Source organism: Hippocampus comes, unplaced genomic scaffold, assembly GCF_001891065.2.
Source record: "Hippocampus comes isolate QL1 unplaced genomic scaffold, H_comes_QL1_v1.1 scaffold223, whole genome shotgun sequence".
NCBI classification, from domain to species: domain Eukaryota; kingdom Metazoa; phylum Chordata; class Actinopteri; order Syngnathiformes; family Syngnathidae; genus Hippocampus; species Hippocampus comes.
Genome location: NW_017804808.1, coordinates 121,279 through 143,347, shown reverse-complemented (window position 1 = coordinate 143,347; position 22,069 = coordinate 121,279). Strand labels below are relative to the sequence as shown.

Here is a 22,069-nt window from a genome sequence, read left to right as displayed (position 1 = left end):
CTGTTATTGTTAGATTCAGACGCAGCATGAACGTTGCATTGCTAAAATGGCTACAAAACGGACCTTTGGATGTCAAGCAGCTAAGACAAGAAGCGCTCTGACGCTGGAAGAGAGGGTAAAAGTGATTAAAATGAAAGACGGAGGAAGCAAAATAAAAGACTTTAAGAAATTGATGTAAGTGAAAGTGAATGCTGATTGTAAATTTTGCAATTTCTTTCCCTTTTTTCTTTCTACAATAACTATATGAAGTGTCAAATAAGTGAGTGCTCATACTTACGCACTATTGGGAATAAAAGTAAAGAGTACACATACGATTGTGTGTGCGTGTACACATACATTTGTGTGTGTGTGTGTGTGTGTGTGTGTGTGTGTGTGTGTGTGTGTGTGTGTTTACATCTGAGATCAAATTTGCTACAGTGAAAAACCCCCTGTTGTGAAAAAATTCTTGCTGCAAACATGATTTCGTTGTAGAGGAGTTTCACTGTATATATAAGGGGAATTAACTCGATGAGCACTGCTAGACACACTTTCAGTTACATATTGCAGTAACCATGAACCATCAAATAGTTCAATTATTTTGTGTTTTTGTGTACAAAGGACATACATTCATGAGTTTGAAGAAATGAATGTTTCATCCTCCCATCTTAGAATTCTATACAGTTCTTTTATTTTTATTTTATTTTGTTGTTGTATTTTCAGTTCAATTGTCTGTAGTTTGTCGTTGTTATGCTCACCCAGCATGTAATTTTCAAGTGCAACATTTTATAGTAATTTCATATTTTTTTTTTTTTTTTTTTTTTAAATAGCGAAGCATCTAATGATTTCTTTCTTGCAGGTATGGAACACTTTTAGATCTGGGGGAGAAACGCAAGGACATGCTGGAGAAGAGCTGCAAGAAATTTATGTTGTTCCGGGAAGCAAATGAACTTCAACAGTGGATCAATGAAAAGGAGAGTGCCCTCACAAATGAAGAGGTGGGCTCAGACCTGGAGCAGGTGGAGGTCCTCCAGAAGAAGTTTGACGATTTCCAGAAGGTATTGCTGCGTTTTAAGCGATCCACAAAAAAAATCCGGGCAATTCAGAAAAATGGAAATAAATTTGAAAATAAATTATATGGTGTAAATGTGTTGAAATTTTGCTTGGAAAGAGGCGAGGAAAAGTTAAGAGTTATGTATCTTCAACAATACACAAAGTATTGACCAAACAGTACTTTGGCCCCTGTGTCAAAGTGGTTCTCGCTCTAGATATTCGGCAAGACTAAGCTGGTCATTTCATTGACTGAAGAACTTGCTGTTGGAAGTGCTCATCATGTTTATTAGCCACACTGTTTCGTAACTGTAATAAATCTCAAAATGAATTACAGTCATGCCTGTGATGAGTGTATACAAACAAGTTTCAAAAACTGAAAAGTGATATTGATATGGTCATAGACAGAGGGTGCATTTCCCTAAATTCCAGCTTCCATGAAGCAACACTTGCAAAATCAATACACAAACCACAGGATGATCTAAACATGGAATTCAGGCTTTTGTGTTTTATGGCTTTCCAGGACCTTAAGGCTAATGAGTCGCGCCTGAGGGACATCAACAGAGTAGCGTCTGAGCTGGAATCTGAAGGCCTCATGAATGAGGAACTACCTGTGGTTCAAGTTCAGGTAAGTTGCAGCTCCCTTCCTCAGTTTTTGGATCAACTTGGTTCCTTCGGTGCTTTTTAATATGAAGGTGCATGTTTTTCATTTGCAGCAACAAGAAATATATGGTGCAATGCCTGGCAAGGTTGTAAGCAAATTAACATTCACATTTCTATTGTATTTTGTGTTTGAGATTTAAGAACGAATAGGCTTAACACAGCCATGTCTTATGCTTTAATAGGATGAAGCCGATTCCAAAACTGCATCTCCATGGAAGGTAAATATCCGCAGTGGAGGTTGCACTTAGCACTTTCAATGAAGCTGTTTAACAAAGCAGAGTTCCTCATATTGCCAGCCAACCAAAAATACTGGTGTCTGAGCAAAAAGTGGAGAAAACAAGCTCTTTAAAATAAATTTAAGCAGTTTTTTAAGTGATACCTCAGACTACAAAGCCACACTGAGGGTTTTTTTTTTTGGGGGGGTGGCGGGGGGGCCGAGAATAATCATTTATTCAGATATAGACCAAAGAAACCCCCCATGAGCAACACGTGTCGTGTTTGCCATTCATTCCGTGAATTATCTTTTCTCACCATCGGGATACACATTTTCAATGAATGCAACATACTTTGCATGAACCATACATATACAGTACATGCTCTGTTTGAGCGTTAGGTGTCTAAACTTGACCAATTTTCTGCTGGCATCTCTCGAAATCAGGTGTCATTCATTTTTTCAGGACAGAAACTTACAGCACATCTGATTCAGATTATATATGTATAATTTTTAAAAATAATTTGAGTAAATGTGGTATGGTTGACATAACCAAGGTTGTACTCTAATTGTCTCTTTTGTGTGTTTCTGAAATGCCCTCTTGTTTTTCCATAGAACATACGAATGGCTGTTCAAACAACGGCTAACTTTAATACAATTAAGGTAAGAATTTCTCCCATCAGGGCGGCCCGGTAGTCCAGTGGTTAGCACGTCGACTTCACAGTGCAGAGGTACCGGGTTCAATTCCAGCTCCGGCCTCCCTGTGTGGTGTTTGCATGTTCTCCCCGTGCCTGTGTGGGTTTTCTCCGGGTACTCCGGTTTCCTCCCACATTCCAAAAACATGCATGGTAGGCTGATTGAACACTCTGTATTGTCCCTAGGTGTGAATGTGAGCGTGGATGGTTGTTCGTCTGTGTGTGCCCTGCGATTGGCTGGCAACCGATTCAGGGTGTCCCCCGCCTACTGCCCGAAGACAGCTGGGATGGGCTCCAGCTCCCCCCGCGACCCGAGTGAGGATCAAGTGGTTCGGAAGATGAATGAATGAATGAATTTCTCCCATCAAAACATTGTGCCTTCCCGTCATGTCATCAAAATCTTGTTCAACTTAACTAGTTCAGATTTTGGCCCCAGAACTTTAATTTTAGCCATTAATATGCCTTAATTTAATTTTGTTTTTTTCTAACCCTTGAAATAGACGGTTGATGAAATTATTATATATTCAGTGCCACCGTGTATTGATCACCTTAATCGCGATGATGGAATTCTCATGGTTTTTCATCGCTACTTTGCGCTTTGCTGTTTAACTGCCCATGGTGATTCCCACATCCCTCGCAGGGCAAACATTAGTCCCACTCCCCTTTCCTCTTAAAAGTTAAATAGAAACATATTGCATTTTAGTTGAGGATTATTACTGCAAACCAGGTGATGCTCAGAAAAATAGCAGTTACCTGATATGCTGCAGCTCAGTTATCTGGAAAACGTTACTCTCTTCCGCCTGATATAAATCCTGCTTCTGATGCACCAGTTTGCCGGGAAGGCCATGTGAAAGCAGCTAATGGCAATTCTTTTTTTAACATCCAGGATTTGAATAACCAATGGAAATCACTACAGCAGTTGGCTGAAGAAAGGAGCAACTTGTTGGGTAGTGCCCATGAAGTGCAACGATTCCACAGGTGAGAACTGTTTACCCATTTTATATCATATCCAGACTAATTTGAATTAGGAAAATTGACATAGAAATACAGTAATCCCTCGTTTATCGCGGTTAATGGGGACCAAAACCCAAAAAATATCGACCATTACCTTTTTCCTCATGATAGTACTGCCGCATTCCAAAATGGGGAGGCTGGAAAATTCTGCACACGACACCCATGGGCACTGACCATTGGAAAAGTGTTTTTTTCCCCCTATTGTGTCTTTAAAAATTATCATTATTATTATTCACTGCAAAAAGAATTCACCAAACTTTGCACACACCACGCCTGGCGAAAAATTGTATATTTTAAATGGTCAGTGTATCTGTAATAGGTGTAAATCTGTGGAATAATTTTGAAACGGACCTGAAAATGAGTAACTCGCTTGCTGAGTTCAAAAACAAATTCAAGAGAGTAGTACAAGAAAACTACACAAATCAGAATTAAGCTGATAAAATTTGATGCATTTATAAAATATAGTAATACATCAGAATTACATTAACTTTTTAAATGTATTAATGAAATGCAGTATCCATTATGAATCTGAGAAAATCGACATATATGTGCTAGAATGAGTATGTATATACAAACCAAAAGTTGTAAATATAGATAAGCACAGCACACATAAGGGAAAAAGCATTTGTTGATATGTAGACTTTTTCCTTTTCTGTATTGAAAAATGATCATTTCATATATTATATAACAAGGGGTAGGATGAGAAGTTTTTTACTTCTTCCTCCTCCTTTGAACATATAATTGTCATGATGATTTTCTTTTCCTTTTTATATCTTTCCTTCACTTTCTGCCAATTTATTACTGTATTGTATATTTTATATGTTCAATAAACAATAAACAAACAAACACAAGCATAGAAAAATGGGTCTGTCGCAACCCCTACAGAGGTTTGCTGAGCCCTATCCCAGAATGTTTGCCCTAGGGCTACGAAAATTGAGAGACATGTGTAGCACCCTCAGCCGTACAAAAAAGTATTTTGTTGTCATATCCTAAAGTGTATTGCAACTGAGCTGTGAGTATTTGAATATACAATTTTGAACAATTTTTGCACATTTAGAAGGGTCATACTTTTGCCCCCCTGTACTACCGATTGTGTACCAGGTAAAACAATTTTATGTTTTCGACATAGTTCTTGACGTGGGCGGGGTATCACATTTTGCTTTTAAAAATGTCTTCTTAACAAAGCATTGGCCATGGTACATTTCAACTACTAAAAAAAATTTGGAGGCATATTTAATAGCCCGCAACCTTCAAAAAAGTCTTTTGGAGACATGCGTGACAGCTAACAAAAAGTCTATTTTTAATTTATTTTGGAATTTGTGGCCATTTTTGGCCTTTTCATAAGAGGTCATATTTTAACTACTCCTCCGGAATTTATGTGATTGTCTTCGACTTTTAAATGTTAAAATCAAAGTTATTGAAATCTTTTAATTTCTTCGCACGCTGTTGCGGTGGCAATGTGCAGTTTACGTAGATTTTTCTTTTTTTTTTTTTTTTTGAGGGTTTAAATCTGAGCGGAATCTCACGAAATTTTGCGCACACAGAAGAATTGGCTTAAAAGTCGACATTTTAGAGCTTTTTTTCTACAATTTTTCTTTTTATTGATTGATTGATTGATTGATTTTTTTTTTTTTAATGGGAATGTGATTTATCTGCATTATCTTTTCTATCTATCCATCTATCTGCTTGTCTGTCTTGCGGGTGGGGTGAGAAAATGCCTTTAGTTTTTTTTTTTTTGTTTGTTTTTTTGCTGTTGCTTTTAATTTACACTAGCAGATACAAAGGATGCAGGCCTACTTCAATTGGACAGATCGCTATCCCATAGTGTTCTGACAATGGATGAGCTGCTGAGCAATGTCGTATTTGTTTTTCCACAGAGATGCCGATGAAACTAAAGAATGGATTGAGGAAAAAAACCAGGCCCTCAACACAGACAACTATGGTCACGATTTGGCTAGTGTTCAGGCTTTGCAGCGCAAGCATGAAGGCTTTGAGAGAGACCTGGCAGCCTTGGGTGACAAGGTTAGTTTTTCACAAAAAACATTTTCACAATTTTGTAAAGAAAATTTGCCCTCATTCATTAATAACATTGACATTTTCTTACTCTGTGCACAAGTTAAGCACATATGCAAAAATCACCATTGGATTCATGCATGACCCGGACGCACCTGCCATTTTGTTTGCACGGTGGAATGAAAATGCGTGTCCCTATGAATCAGAAATCATTCTAAATAACTGCTCATGCCTACAGAGCTCAAAGTAGCATAAAACCACATGCTTTTTCCCCCCTGTAATTCTGCGGTGAACCATCGTTTTTCATTTTTGCTTAAAATTATGAATGTAGCTGCTTGATTCATGCTATCCAACAGAAGAGGAGGGGGTTCCTCATCTGACATTTAAAAAAAAATGTATGAGCTTCCCTACTCAGATGGGTGATTCTTCAAGCCTGCCCCTTTTTGAGTCGTTTCTGTGTTGTACAGCTCTAGGTGCCCACCGACTACAATGATTATTTAGTCCTTTGTATCTTCACACGATCTGCACAACAACACTGCGTGTGCTGTGTATGAAATTTGCCAACTTGAACGAACGGGCGAAGAAGCAAATATTTGTGCGCTCACCCCCACTGTTGCGTCAGTCATGCTGTCTAGCATAGATTCGCACTTACAGTATCTGCATGAACTTGCATTGCCTTAACATGTAATCCCATCGCAAGGATATTTCATTTCAAATTCAGTTTGACGGTAGCATAAAAGGGCATCCGTTTAAGATAAGAAAACCTTTATTTATCTCACAATGGAGAAATTCCGAATTTACAGCAGCAAAATTATTAAAGGGAGAATTAGAAGAACAAGTATAAAAATAAATTAATGCAACAAGATGATTTATTTTGATTTTGTAGTTTTTAATATATACTACATATTAATTTACAAGAATGCATATTTATTTTAAGTTTAATTTTTGTTCAAAAGAAGACAATGTCTGATAATTAAATGTCAGGAGATGAAATAGAATTTTCATTTAATCATCTACACATATGACTGAGAGGGGGGACTCATGGTATAACGAAAGAGTTTGGGGTCCACAAAGTTAAACAAAAGTTGAGCATCCACTGATATTGGACATTAGTCCACTCATTAATAAATTCTCAATTTAAGTTATTGTTAAAGTTCTTGTTTTTGTGAATGACTGTAGTTGTTTGTGCATGAGCATGGTCAAAGGAGGTTCTAAATTTTTCTTTTGTATTTGTATACAGTGGACCGTCTTTGCCCGTCCGCAAATACAATACTATACAATACATCTTTATTTATGTAACGCTTTCACAGCAGCTGCAACAAAGCGCTTTTACGGAACACTTCACATAAAATGACAAAAATAATACAACAGAACACGTAACACTAAAAAAAGACAATTACAATCATTACAACTCTTCCTGCATACACCTTGTTGTTTAAATTAGTTCTAGATGAAAGAGAAGAGAATCGGTCTCCCTTCACCAGTGGATCGGAGATGTCATGATCACTGCGTGCATGACGTCACACACATCTGCTACAAGCTAATTTAGAAAGTAAACACGAAACTGTAGCGTCCATTGACGAATGCAGAGCTTGGTTCAAATCCCATTAAATCTGCTTCGGCTCCAAGGGCCGACTCTCACTTTCAAATACACCTCCACGCTACTCTCTCCTCATACTCAGCCCCACCAGCTGTACATCTTCGCTGCACCAACGTAGACTGTCCAAAAGGTCCGACGTCTCTGCTGAAAAAAACGAGGGCTGTGAAAAATGCTGCCCACCACAGGCATAAAGAAAGAAAGAAAGAAAATGCAGCTCCTCAGCAGCAACCCCCCCATCAAATCGGAGTACAGTTATATATATTTTTGTATTCAGAATACGTAACGCTGCTTACATGTGATTCCATTACTCTCCAATTTGATGAATCACAGATATGCACGTCAAACATGCATAAGTCTCTCTGTTCTCATTTTCATTCTTTCCTTTCACAGGTGAACTCTCTTGGGGAGACAGCACAACGTCTAATACAGTCTCACCCAGAAGCAGTGGATGACATTCAAGAGAAGTGTACTGAGCTCAACACTGCCTGGAGCAGCCTAGTAGGACGCGCTGACCAGCGTAAAGACAAGCTTGGAAATTCACATGACCTGCAACGTTTTCTATCTGATTTCAGGTGAGAATAACATGTTTTTGAGCATAGAAAATTTATTTTCACACATGGCTGTGGAAGCGCCTAATATAGGGTAAGGGTGTAGGCAGTGACACCTGTTAGCATCGCTTGGGATGCACATTTGAACGTGCGAATGGGAATTTCTTATCTTAAGGTTTTTCTTATCTTAAAAAGTAGGTTAGCTCTTCTTTGTTATTGTATTCCATCTTCGGGTGGAACCGGGGTGTCAATCATTTTCTTCATCAGGAATTCACGATCCACAGTATATTCCATTTCATCCGCATCAATCCCAGCTAATACAACTCGGTGTTACCTTTAATGAGTCCAGAAAATTGTCTTCGGCCTCTGGGTCCAAAGTAGCCAGTACACCAATGAGCTCCATATTGCACTCTTCAAAATGCACATCTGTCACTCCTTACACAACATTGATAACACTGTAAAATAATCGATTCAACTTGAAGTTTTCACAGAGCAGAAAAAAAAATTGTGCACAGTGATTTCACACATTTGGAAGCACTCTTCACAAGAGTTACCGCAGTGAACAAGTCAGTATTTTCTGCTGGTAGAAGTGTGTTACCTGGCTCTAAAAGCGACAATCGTTTCATAACGAGATGCGCAATGAAAAGAAAATTGCGCTGCGTAATGGCACGAAGCAGCCCCGCGGCCTCAACTCACACACCGCTCCAAGAACTTGCTGACTCCTTGCATCTTATCTGAAGTAACAGTATAAAATTTGGGTTTTGAACAGGACAGTGATTATAAATTGGACCGGCAAATTGGTGCTGTTGTTAAATCCAACTTTTTTTCCTTTTTTGAACAAACGCCTTTTGCCGCTTGACTTGACTAACCTCACAGCATACAACCACTGGACATCAGATCACTCTCTCTGCTCCTCGCTCACTCGTGCGCGCTCACATGCATGCATATTCACGGGCACGCGAGCACACACACATGCCACAGAGACGATAAGCTTGGCGATACAGCTGCGGACGCTTGACACCCATACACGCCCCTGATAAGCACCTGCATACACACCCCTGATGTCACCGCATTCGCTGCATTCCTATTATATGCCATGTTAAAATATAAAACTGGCATGTGAAGAAATAGTTATCAAACACATTTCAACCACTTAAATATCCCTCAAATTGCCAAACTTGTGATTTGACCTTGTCTCTCTTAAAACAGTTTCTTTTCATCATGTCATACTCATTTTTCCCCATTTAGTTTCATTGCAAGTTTTTTTTTTTTTTTTTTTTTTTATTCTGTACTGAGACAAAATGGCGAAAGTTGTTCATGTTAGTGCATGCTCGTGTACATTTTTCTCATCAGCTTATCTATTTCATGGTACATAGGAAATTATAAGTATGGTTAAGTATTGTAAAACACAATGTATGTATACCAGGGGTGTCAAACTCATTTCACATGGTGGGCCACATACGGCCTCGGTAGATGTCAAGTGGGCCGGACCATTAAAATGATACCATACTTTGCTATAAATAACCAAAACAATGTCTTTCCTTTGTTTTGGTATAAAGAAGCACAAGAACATTAGGAAAATGTTGAAATTTAATGAATATATATTTTACAAAATATTTCATGAAGCACCTTACATTTCCTTCGACAAATGTGCAATTTACTTTTATCATTCACATATATGCATTGCAAATGATCCCACTGATTGTACAAACATTAACAAGTAATTGGTATTGAAAAATATAGTAATGCACTTTAAGATTAAACGAGATTCATAAAGAAAGGAAGTTTTAAACCATTTACACGTGCATATAAAATCTAAATGTAATCTTACAAACTAAGGAGAGTGCTATTAAATGTGTAAATGTGAGAGTGCTATTGATAGCGTCTGCTGTCATGGGTCTGTCACAGTGACGGACTGAGGCTGCTGTTGTCTTCTTCTCTGATCAAAACAGTGTCCCCTTGCGGATACTCAATGAATTGCACCTTATTAAAAATATTAATTCTGTCTTTAATGCATTTTTTTCACTTTTAAATTATCCTGCGGGCCTAATTGAACCTCCTTGCGGGCCGGTTCCGGCCCGCGGGCCGTATGTTTGACACCATGCTTTACATAATCATCTCGCGGGCCGGATTAAACTCCTTTACGGGCCGGATCCGGCCCGCGGGCCGTAAGTTTGACACCCCTGATGTATACTATATATACTGTACTCCTGCATAAACTACAATCATTTAGCAAATATAAATGCCCAACATACATCATGCTGGGCATGGAATTAAGGGTTCATGAAAAAAATATGAAATAAGATACAGCCTATAGTCTTAAGAAATTAATGAAACATAATGGATGTCAAATTGAGCTAAGCACTTCTCCATCCTCCATAGAGGGATTTCAATCTCTCCTTATCAGTGAAATTTCTGTTTGGCGGAGCTAACTTAAATTGAGAATCGAAAACTAAGAATACTGAGAGTCAAAACATACATAAATGGGTGTTCTTCAGGGGTTTTTTTCTGCCATTGTGTGAATAGATATGAAATCTTTTCTCTATAACGTGCAACTATTTTACAGACAAAATAGTGTTAATCACAAAACATTTAGAAATGACTCACTACACCTCTATAAAAATATTAGTTTCATGTCAGCTAAGACATTGATGTTGAATTGATATTTGTCTTAAGTTGTCTTGCTCTTTGTGTTCGCAGAGACCTCATGTCCTGGGTTAATGGGATCCGAGGACTGGTGTCCTCAGAGGAGCTAGCCAAAGATGTGACTGGAGCTGAAGCTCTTCTAGAAAGACATCAGGTGAATAAATATGATTGGTTTCGAAATCAAGCTATCAACATTACATTTTACTGATTTATGTCCCTATGCTGCTCTTTTCATTTCTCCAGGAACATCGCACAGAGATAGACGCTCGTCTTGGTACGTTCCAGGCCTTTGAGCAATTTGGACAGCAGCTGTTGTTGCAAGGCCATTATGCAAGTCCCGAGATCAAGCAGAGACTGGAGGCTTTAGACTTGGAGCGAGCCGACCTGGAAAAGGCCTGGGTGCAGCGCCGCATGATGCTGGACCAGTGCCTGGAGTTCCAGGTAAATGTTGAGAAAAGATTTCTTCGTTTAAAAAAAAATGTATTATGTCATCACTAACATCGGTTTGTCTCCATTATTGGTTGACAATTTTCTGCATTCATCTCACAGCTCTTTAGCAGGGACTGTGAACAGGCTGAGAACTGGATGGCAGCTCGTGAAGCTTTCCTTGCAAGTGATGACAAGGGAGACTCCCTTGACAGTGTTGAGGCATTAATCAAAAAGCATGAAGACTTTGATAAAGCTATTAATGTGCAGGTGAATTGTCGCACACATTTTCTAGTCTTTCTGGATTACTGCTCTTTTTACTATAAACCTGCAATTGTCTGCACGCGCAGGAAGAGAAAATTGCTGCTCTGCAATCTTTTGCAAATCAACTAATTGGAGCTGACCATTACGCCAAACCTGAGATCTTCAGTCGACGCAATGAAGTTCTTGACAGGTTGGAATTTTTTTTTTTTTTTTAAGATGTTTAGAAGTTCCACAGATTATATATTTTTTGCCAATGCATCTCAGTGTTTTGTTCATGACAGCAAAAAAATTAACCAAAAAAAAAAAAAAAGATTAGCTCAAATGTTGCAAAGACGTTTGTCAGACACTCGCCAACAGTTTTCATGGTCGCAAAGAGCTTTTTCTCATCACCAAGAAATTTCGAACATGTTTTTGTAGCGATCTATTAGAAAAGGCCCAATACTGAGCTGTTATATGGTACACCGTAAAAGCAATTACAGCCTATTGGATGTTGGGTACATTGTGGTAGTCTAAGTATTCTTCAGTTAGACCAAAACACCAATATTAGAACCTGAAAACCCCAATTGATACTTTGAAAGGTGGCGCCGGCTGAAGGCCCAGATGATCGAAAAGCGGTCAAAGCTTGGTGAATCCCAGACCCTGCAGCAATTCAGCCGAGATGTGGATGAAATAGAAGCTTGGATCAGCGAGAAACTGCAGACCGCAACTGATGAGTCCTACAAGGACCCTACCAACATTCAGGTATTTAGTTATTTTTTTTAACTCACCACTGACATCAATTAGTTCATCGGTAATCAAATACATTCCGAGTGGAAAATGTTCACAGAGCTTCACTTTTGAAGAAAGTGTTTCGAAGTATGGCTGAAACATGACAACTTGAAACAGTGTGTCCAATTTTTTGAATGCATTATATGTTTGAGGAAACTCAATGTAAATTGTGGACTCGAGCTCTGTGAAACATTAACACCTGCTACTGCTATGAAAAATAATTTGCCCCTTCCTGATTATATTCCATTTGACAAAGCTAACTTGAGACAATTACAAAAGGAAGTTTAAATTATTTCCATCATGGGGGAAAAAAAACACCACTTTACCGCAATGTCATCAACATTGTGGTAGACTGAACACTACAAAAGAGAGAATAGTTGACCAAGGGAATACGTTACAAATACAAGTAGACAGGGTTCCTGTGGTTGCATCCTAGCGCAGTGCTGTTTTGTTCGTTTTATGTGATAGTTGTCTCGCCTGGAAATGTCAATTGGCACTAACCATGCAGTTGAAGCAAACTTCAGGTACCGCTGCTCAAGTGAAATCTGTAAACAAATTCATGTTCTCCCAGTTCTACTCAGTTATGAGATTTGCGCACATATTTCATTATCTTTGTTTTTTAATGAATTATCCCTCAAAATGCATACCCCAAAAGTGAAACATGCAAGTGGCTATGTGAAAGTCCAGGAAGGATGGAATCCCAGTTACGGCGGCACCCACTGAGCACTCGCTGGGAGGACACCTCTGCACTGTGACGCCGACGTGCTAACCAGTTGCAAACACAAATATACATTTCAGTCATGGCGTCTTGCTGGATTGGGGGCGAGTTACTGCAGTACAAGTCTGACTTCCGTCATATCTCTCTCTCTCTCTCTAATAGATATTTTGAGCAGAAAAAGGGAGCGAGAGCCCGCTGGTCAGGGAGTGCTAGTTGTTTCGCTCCATCACACTGTTTAGTCAATGTTTCTGTAAGAATTGTGCCGCCACGTAAAATGCATCACACTATGTAAAACAACAAAGAAAAAAATCTGGCACGCCAAACTTTCTGTGTCATGAATTTGACGTGTCCTAGATACCTGCTCGTCACAGGGCTAATGTTAGTTGGGTACATTCATGTATAGCTCACTGATTTACGGTCCATTGATTTTTTTTTTTGCCATGGTTTGGGTCCTACGCAGCTTCACCTTGGGCCTCTTTTGCGGATAGCAAGTTCCGTGTTACGATTACATGCCACAGTGGTCATTAATCTGGAAGCCTCCCACACCTCTGTCATCTTCCCGAGAGATCCACAAAATAGATTTGCATCTGCCTCCGACTTTGTGCATTTGTGACTTAAATGCGTTGTGCCCGCTCACAGTTTTGCTTTTCAATTATTTATTTATTTTTATGTATTACGGTGACTGACTCAGGCGCCAAAAAAAATCTGAACACGACATCCCTAATTAAGTGTTTTATATGTCTGCAATTCATGTTGTCATCCAGCAATGTTCAAAAAGTTATTTTCCCTTTAGGTACGCCTTGGTGCTCTAGATGAGCAATGGCAGTTCCTTGTCAACAAATCTGCTGAAAAGAGCCAAAAACTCAAAGAAGCCAATAAGCAACAGAACTTTAACACAGGCATCAAAGACTTTGACTTCTGGCTCTCTGAGGTGATTACGCCATTCCACATACTGTAGAAACACTTTCACAGAGTAGAAAATGACTGATGCGTTTTTCCATATATTTTCAGGTGGAAGCACTTCTTGCTTCAGAGGACTATGGGAAAGATCTGGCCTCAGTCAACAACCTGCTGAAAAAACACCAGCTGCTGGAGGCTGATATTTCTGCCCATGAGGTAGGTTATTCGGTAGAAGGGCAGGCAGATACGCAGTCAATACAGTGCAATGGATTAAAAAAAGTAGACAGCCCTGCTCAAAGGCTAGAAAACTGAATAAAAGGTCGTTCACCTTTCGGCGTATCAGTGACCCCAAGTACATAAACAAATAACTAAAGAAAGGCTTCACCAGAAAGAGATGAACGATTTGGAACAGCCCAACAGGATTTCAGACCTGATTCCGATCAAACATCTGTGCACGCTCCTCTTACATTTTCATGATCTCCACGCCATTACTTGATGGGAGTTGTTCAAATTACCGTATTTTCCCGACTATATTTTTTTTTTTGTTTCTTTTTAAGACTTGAACAGGGGGACGGAGTTTTGTTTTTAGGACCCCAGATCTGCAGAGCACTGGCCATGAGCTCGGCAGTAATGTGTGTGTGTGCGCGGTAAAGATTTTGATGATCTACACCTCTCATTTTCATTGAGTGGATAATTTTGAATTTTTATGTTGTCTTAAATTTGCTCTAAAACAATTAAGCGTGACAAAAAGAAGGAATCAGGAAGGGTGCAAAACACTATTTTCTTTCAAAGCTTTTAAATTTCAGCATACATGATACTCTCATTTGACGATTCATTGTCCAACCCCACTTTCTTATCTGCCATAAAACTAAATTTTCTCCTAATGTCTTTTGCTTTCTCATAGCTGTCCAAGCTTCTGGTAAGTTTGAGTACTGTTAGTTTACTAACCAAACAGATATCTTCCTTTGTGGATATGATTGGATATAAAAATATACACAAACCCTTGTGCCAGATTTCAATAGAAATGTAGAAAAACAATAACTTTTTGTTTCATGCAGTGGGCAAGCAATTGCAACGCCCCATTCTGAGGCTTCAAACAGCAAGTTCTCAAATGGAAGTAGCCAATGAGCTTAGTGTTAGTGTGACATCAGCAGTTTCAACAGACATAAATAGAGACTGGAATAGTGACAGAAAGGCTTTAAAAGTCAAGGTCCCTGAAAATGCATCGGTTGGTTCATGGACCAAACATTTTGTGGATTTTGCCATATATCTCCATGTTGGAGAACAGCAAGTTGTACAAAAGTATTGAACTCTTAACAGATATGACCTGGAAAGATTAATACTGCATTTATCAATCTACGCTATATTGACATGAATAATATTTCCCTTGACATGAAGTCCGCATGGATGTAGCTGAACCTGCATACCTGATGTCATGTTGTTCTTTATATTGCACACTCGTTGGGAAAGAGTCAATGGCGCCATAACTGGTTGCAGCACCATCAATTTGATTAATTCTTATTGATTGATAAATCGATAATCATGCCCATCCCTCATACCTGAGATTACAAAGGACTCTCTCTGAATGACTTAAGCAAGAGTTGGTAATCATCAAAAAGATCTGGCAGTCAATGGTTTGTGTAGACTTTTTAAATCCACGATAAAATCAGCACTCTATGTTTTGAGTGGTCTTCACTCATGAGTGCAGGCTTTATTTGTTGTTTTGATTGTACGACATTTAAAAATGTTTGGTGGAATCTCTTGACATTTCATTGTTTAATTGGTACTAACTTAACAGTCTTAAAACGTTCTTCAAATGTTTCAGTAGAATAAAATGCAAAGCAATGGGAATGCAGTGATTCCCCCTCCATTCAGTTCCACCCCTGCAATATGTCAAATGTTTAAAGGTCTTTAAACACACTTGTAAAATAACACACTTTTAAACAAGGCTATGAAGACTGAGCAAGATCAATGAACAACACAAATATTGTACAATGCAACGTGTACTCTCGACAACTCTCGGCGACGACCATGTTGATAAAGCTGCCGTAATACCGTACATTCTCATTTCAAAGCCCAAATAAAGGTGGCTTTTTTTTTAGTCAAACATTGACAAAGTTGGCATGCGTTGAAATTGACCATCAAAGTTTCTGCCTGCTCAAGCATATCGTACAACTGCGTCTAAACATGGACTCAGTCCTTCTATATTGGTGAGTCGCTGATCAGTCATGAATCTGGCTTCATACTTAATCCTGTTATTTTGAGTTTTATGGTTTTTTTTTTTTTTTTGCTAAGGTCAGTTCACTCCACACATTTTTTTTAATAAACTTACCTTGGAATAGAAATTAAACAGAAGGTTCATCAAACAAACAAAAAACTTTCTAATGACTTGTCAAATGTCATTTTTTGTATGTCCCTGTCACCACACTGTCTACGTTTTCCATACTAATGTCACATTTGTATAATTATAGTTATGTAATTATAATAACAAACAAAATAGATTGTATTAACAAAAATGGCTGGGATTCTAACTTGTGCACTGAACGTCATTATTAGAGTATTTTGGCACTAAATGTAAGTGCAACGCTTCTCTTTTTGCTCCCATTCTCATGACTTGGACTTACAGATGCAAGACTTTTTCTCTTGCTAACTCTATTGGGGGGTTGGGACGCTGGGGGGTGTAAATAAAATAAAACGGAGCATTTTACAGTGGCCTTTTATGATGTGCAGCCATTGACACACTTGTGAAATCATTGTAATTTTTTTTTGCACAAAGGAAAACCGTCTTTGAGCTCAGCTCATGGGAAATGGGAGCAAGAACAAAAGACTTGCATTTGTGCAGTGCCTTTGCAAAAGTATTAGACCCCTTGAACGTTTTAAGCTTTTGTCACAACATAAAGATTTAAAAAGTGGGAATATTTTGTGAAAAATCAACACCAAATGGGACACAAATAACAAACTGAAAAGTAGGGTGTGCAAAATTATTCATCCCCTTTTCTCTAAGTGCAGCCAGCTGACTCCAAATGATCTCTGATGATTTCTTAATTATCCAGTGTTGACCTAAATGACTGTGGATGATAAATAACAAGACTTCCTACTGTCGTGTCATTATAAATGCACCTCATCTTTGATGATCTCAGAGGTCTGTTAAAAGAATATTTGGCAGCAAACAGTATCATGAAGACCAAGGAACACACCGAGCAGGTCCAGGATAAAACTGCGGAGATGTGTAAAGCAGAAGTAGGACATAAATAGTTTTCACAAGCTTGAAAGATTTCACGGAGCACTGTTTGATCAATCTTTTATACCCCTTTCTCACTGAAATTAGTGGGTAGTAGTGATCCGTGGTGACACGCAACCAATTGGCATATTGTCCCTTTCCCATTGACCAACAGAAGGCGATTCTGCCCCCCTCCCCCTTCCCCACTTTGCGTCTGGTTACGTCACCACGCTGTGATTGCGTAGATGATAGTGCGACAGATTTCTTGGTGGTAAACAAAGCAATATGGAAGCGAGTGTTCTTTCTTTTATCATGCTTTTACCATCCTCAAAATGGTCGAAAAGCAGCGGAGGATCAATTCTTTGCTACCACTGAGACAGCAGCTTAAGGGTCGGTCTCCTAGCTTTGTTGTGGGGGCGTGCTATATACGAGGCCGATGGCGCGCGATGTTATGACGCATCACGTACCGCCCTCTGTCATCACGTAATTACCGGGAAGTCCGTGTTAGGCTTTCAAACTGCATCGGAGGCGATCACAACCCGCCTCCGATGACGTGCTGGTGGACACGGATCGACACTGGCCAGTGAGCCTTTCCCACTGCCCAAAAAAACCTGTGGTTTTGCGGCAGTGGGAAAGGGGTAATATTGAAATACAGAGAGAATCAGACCACAACAAACGTACCAGCACCTGGCCATCCCTTCTAAACTTTTAGCCCAAACAAAGGAGCACTGTTCAGAAATACCGCCAAGATTGCCATGATCACTTGGATGAACTGCAGAGATGGTAGGGGAATCTGTTTATAGGCCAAGTATCAGTCTCACACTGGACAAATCTGGCCTTTATGGAAGAGAGACAAGAAGACAGCCATTTCTCAAAGGAAAAATATAAAAAGTCATGCTTAAAGTTTGCCACAAGCCTCCAGGGTGACACCAAAAACGTGGCAACTGGTCCTCTTGTCAGATGAGACCAACCTTTGGTGTGTCAGATTTTGCGTAAATGTAACACTGCACATCACCCTGAAAACTCCACCCCCGCTGTCAGGCATGGTAGTGGTAGCACTATGGAATGGGGCTGCTTTTCTTCAATAAGGACTTGGAGGATGGTTGATGGAAGATGGATCGCGTCGAACACTAGGGAAATTTAGGAAGAAAACCTGTTGGAGTCTGCAAAAGATTTGGATGGCAGTTTACATTGCTGCAGGACAATAATCCAAAACAAAAAGCAAAATCCACATCTGATTAGTTCAAAACTGAACAGAAGTGTTAAGCCCCGTTCACACGGCAACGTTTGGTCCGACGCAGCTCCGAAACAATTCCAGTCGAGCATTCACACGTGCACATTTGCTCCGGCGTAGCTCCACTAAAGAGCTTATACCGGACCAAATTTGATCCACCTCAGGGAGGTGGTTTAAAAATTTGCTCCAGAGCAAATGCTCGTTTGCGACGCTACGCCGAAACAAATGTGCACGTGTGAACGCAGCTGGATTAAATTTGCTCCAGAGCAAAGGCTCGCTTGCGGGGGAGTGGCCTCTCTACGCTCGCTACCAGATGCACGGAATCCGACCCCGGTCGACAGTGACGAGGGCGCCAGCGACACAGACGAAGCCCGGCCGTGCACCCCCGTTCCCGGTAAAAGTGTCGGCGATTTAAGCGGTGAAGACAGCGCTCACGATCAAGATGAGAATCGAGAAAGCAGTGACGTAAGCCGAGCCCGATTTGCAGGCCCGAGCCCGAAGCAAACCCGACATTTCATATTTTATTTGTGAGTATTTTTGGGAGAAAAAAAACACAAGATTTCTTACGGTTAAAATAATCTACATATTTTTATGAACATGATCAATGCATTTGCACAACGAAATAACGCTGAAATACAGAATAAGAGGCCAGACAAAGAGAAATCTCGATGCGCATTTGCTTAATTACGCAGAGAAATCCTGCGGCTTACTAGGCTTTAAATAGAATAATTCAAATGAAATAAATAGGTAAAGATATCGGAAATTATTTCTACAGGATTGTTTAAACGAAATTAACATACATGCGCACTGGTCTGGCCGGCCGCGCTCCTGTTTAGCAGTTAAATAGCAATTAAATTACAGCGCATTCTCTGTTTTATCCAAATTGTTTGTTTTAAAACAAGTATTCCTTAGTTTAGTATCCGCACATTGTTTTAGTGTACATTTTTCAAAACATATATTGTGGCAGTCATAAGGAGCACACACGATTGACTGTAAACACGTCTTTATTCCACGACTGCCGACAAGTGGATCTATTCTGAACAAGGACAGAATAGTGTCCGCCATAATATTTATTAAAAGAAAAATAAATAAAAGTCCGCGAGAGAGAAGCCCGACCCGAACCTGTTTTACTTCCGCATTCCTGTCGTTTTGGTCCGCAGCAGACACTGCACGTGTGACCGCAAGTGGAGCTGCTCAGACGCTGCGTCGGAGCTGTCACGCTCAGCAGCTTTGCACGTGTGACCGCTCCACAAAATTTGCTCCGGTGTAAAATATATCGCAACAAAATATTTCGGTGCAGCGTCGGACCAAATGTGTGCCGTGTGAACAGGGCTTTAGAATGGCCGAGTCAAAGTCCAGACCTGAATAAAAAATAAACTCATACCGGTATATTATACACACACACACACACTTAACGATTACGGCCCATTTGGTGTTGATTCTTCACCAAAACCCCCCCCCCAAAATCCAATCCAATTTTATGTTTGTTTGAGACTTTGAATGTGGGAAAAGGTCAAAAACTTCAAGGGGGCTAATACTGTTGGTAGTACTTTTTGTTCAGTATAAATTGGTGGTAAATTACCAAATGTAAGCGACATTTTTTTCTTGTTTCTCTCAATGACTGTAGAGTAAACATCAGAAGCACCAAGCATTTGAGGCGGAGCTCCATGCCAACGCTGACCGAATCCGGGGGGTCATAGATACTGGTAACGCACTCATCCAGAGAGGTGCCTGTGCCGGCAGCGAGGATGCTGTTAAGGTATTTATTGTGTGGTTTCATGTAAATTGTGGTCTAGTAAAAAAAAATAATAATAATAATCCATTGATCTTTACAAAGCAATGTTGGGCACTGACGAAAATTGTTAAATAATGAAATATTATTGTCTTTGTTATTATTGTCTTGGCACAACTTTAAATTCGATATTAGCCTCACGGTAGGGAATTTTCATTGTTGAAACAGCAGTAGTGGTTCCGAGACACAAAGAAGGAGCAGGCAAATTGGACACAGAAATGTAAGCTAATTATTGTATGTGCTCAAGGACACCCTGAACTTGCCAGCCAATCGCAGGGCACACATAGAAGAACAAACATTCACACTCACAGTCACACCTAGGGACAATTTAGAGTGTTCCATTAACCTACAGTGCATGTTTTTGGAATATGGGAGGAAACTGGAGTACCCGGAGAAAACCCATGCAGGCACGGGGAGAACATGCAAACTCCACACAGGAAGACCAGAGCCTGAATCGAGCCCTACACCTCTGCACTGTGACGCCGACGTGCTAACCAGTTGCAAACACAAATATACATTTCAGTCATGGCGTCTTGCTGGATTGGGGGCGAGTTACTGCAGTACAAGTCTGACTTCCGTCATATCTCTCTCTCTCTCTCTAATAGATATTTTGAGCAGAAAAAGGGAGCGAGAGCCCGCTGGTCAGGGAGTGCTAGTTGTTTCGCTCCATCACACTGTTTAGTCAATGTTTCTGTAAGAATTGTGCCGCCACGTAAAATGCATCACACTATGTAAAACAACAAAGAAAAAAATCTGGCACGCCAAACTTTCTGTGTCATGAATTTGACGTGTCCTAGATACCTGCTCGTCACAGGGCTAATGTTAGTTGGGTACATTCATGTATAGCTCACTGATTTACGGTCCATTGATTTTTTTTTTTGCCATGGTTTGGGTCCTACGCAGCTTCACCTTGGGCCTCTTTTGCGGATAGCAAGTTCCGTGTTACGATTACATGCCACAGTGGTCATTAATCTGGAAGCCTCCCACACCTCTGTCATCTTCCCGAGAGATCCACAAAATAGATTTGCATCTGCCTCCGACTTTGTGCATTTGTGACTTAAATGCGTTGTGCCCGCTCACAGTTTTGCTTTTCAATTATTTATTTATTTTTATGTATTACGGTGACTGACTCAGGCGCCAAAAAAAATCTGAACACGACATCCCTAATTAAGTGTTTTATATGTCTGCAATTCATGTTGTCATCCAGCAATGTTCAAAAAGTTATTTTCCCTTTAGGTACGCCTTGGTGCTCTAGATGAGCAATGGCAGTTCCTTGTCAACAAATCTGCTGAAAAGAGCCAAAAACTCAAAGAAGCCAATAAGCAACAGAACTTTAACACAGGCATCAAAGACTTTGACTTCTGGCTCTCTGAGGTGATTACGCCATTCCACATACTGTAGAAACACTTTCACAGAGTAGAAAATGACTGATGCGTTTTTCCATATATTTTCAGGTGGAAGCACTTCTTGCTTCAGAGGACTATGGGAAAGATCTGGCCTCAGTCAACAACCTGCTGAAAAAACACCAGCTGCTGGAGGCTGATATTTCTGCCCATGAGGTAGGTTATTCGGTAGAAGGGCAGGCAGATACGCAGTCAATACAGTGCAATGGATTAAAAAAAGTAGACAGCCCTGCTCAAAGGCTAGAAAACTGAATAAAAGGTCGTTCACCTTTCGGCGTATCAGTGACCCCAAGTACATAAACAAATAACTAAAGAAAGGCTTCACCAGAAAGAGATGAACGATTTGGAACAGCCCAACAGGATTTCAGACCTGATTCCGATCAAACATCTGTGCACGCTCCTCTTACATTTTCATGATCTCCACGCCATTACTTGATGGGAGTTGTTCAAATTACCGTATTTTCCCGACTATAAACAGTGATAATTTTACAGTTTAACCCCAGCGAGTCCCAGGGACTCGCTGATCAGAAAAGTATGAGTCCCAAATTTCGAATTCTGAAATGGTCTACTTATTCAATTTCATTTGATAATAACACAAACAACAACATATACGTACAATTAAACAACAAAATATACATACAATTACAAATGCTGCAAAAATTTAAATAATACAGGCATACAAGATTTGCTGAGAAATAGGTTCTTATTTCATCCCATGGTTCAGTCTTTGAGTTCATAAATTCTCCTCTCTTTACTCTGCTTCCAATGATGCAAGGCTTTCTCAAAGTCAACTGATTATCGCAAAAAACTATCCAACTTTAGCAGCTTCCTCTGTGATATCTCCGCAATAAACTTTCGCAACACTTGTTCGCAACACTTTTTTTAACGTTACACAACTTGGCAATCGTCTGCTTCCCGCGAGGTGAAG

At 39.9% G+C, this 22,069-nt stretch overlaps 1 protein-coding gene and 1 long non-coding RNA gene across 5 annotated transcripts in view; both read left to right on the top strand.

Annotated features, from left to right (window-relative positions):
* sptan1 (spectrin alpha, non-erythrocytic 1) overlaps nt 1–22,069 on the top strand; it is a 77,859-nt gene that overhangs the window by 28,671 nt on the left and 27,119 nt on the right. For 2 of the 4 annotated variants that reach the window (XM_019862878.1, XM_019862861.1), the window contains 17 exons: nt 836–1,034; nt 1,550–1,654; nt 1,743–1,778; nt 1,872–1,907; nt 2,516–2,563; nt 3,482–3,573; nt 5,487–5,631; nt 7,613–7,794; nt 10,471–10,570; nt 10,660–10,857; nt 10,966–11,112; nt 11,193–11,296; nt 11,685–11,847; nt 14,397–14,411; nt 19,574–19,705; nt 20,975–21,112; nt 21,193–21,297. In XM_019862878.1, the coding sequence (XP_019718437.1) occupies nt 836–1,034; nt 1,550–1,654; nt 1,743–1,778; nt 1,872–1,907; nt 2,516–2,563; nt 3,482–3,573; nt 5,487–5,631; nt 7,613–7,794; nt 10,471–10,570; nt 10,660–10,857; nt 10,966–11,112; nt 11,193–11,296; nt 11,685–11,847; nt 14,397–14,411; nt 19,574–19,705; nt 20,975–21,112; nt 21,193–21,297 (1,945 nt within the window). The remainder of the gene's footprint in view (nt 1–835; nt 1,035–1,549; nt 1,655–1,742; nt 1,779–1,871; nt 1,908–2,515; nt 2,564–3,481; nt 3,574–5,486; nt 5,632–7,612; nt 7,795–10,470; nt 10,571–10,659; nt 10,858–10,965; nt 11,113–11,192; nt 11,297–11,684; nt 11,848–14,396; nt 14,412–19,573; nt 19,706–20,974; nt 21,113–21,192; nt 21,298–22,069) is intronic. The other 2 variants (XM_019862886.1, XM_019862868.1) reach the window with 2 other exon arrangements.
* Nucleotides 14,418–16,894, top strand: LOC109511656 (uncharacterized). The gene is made up of 2 exons (XR_002167364.1): nt 14,418–15,995; nt 16,072–16,894. It is a non-coding gene; the product is annotated as an uncharacterized LOC109511656 (long non-coding RNA).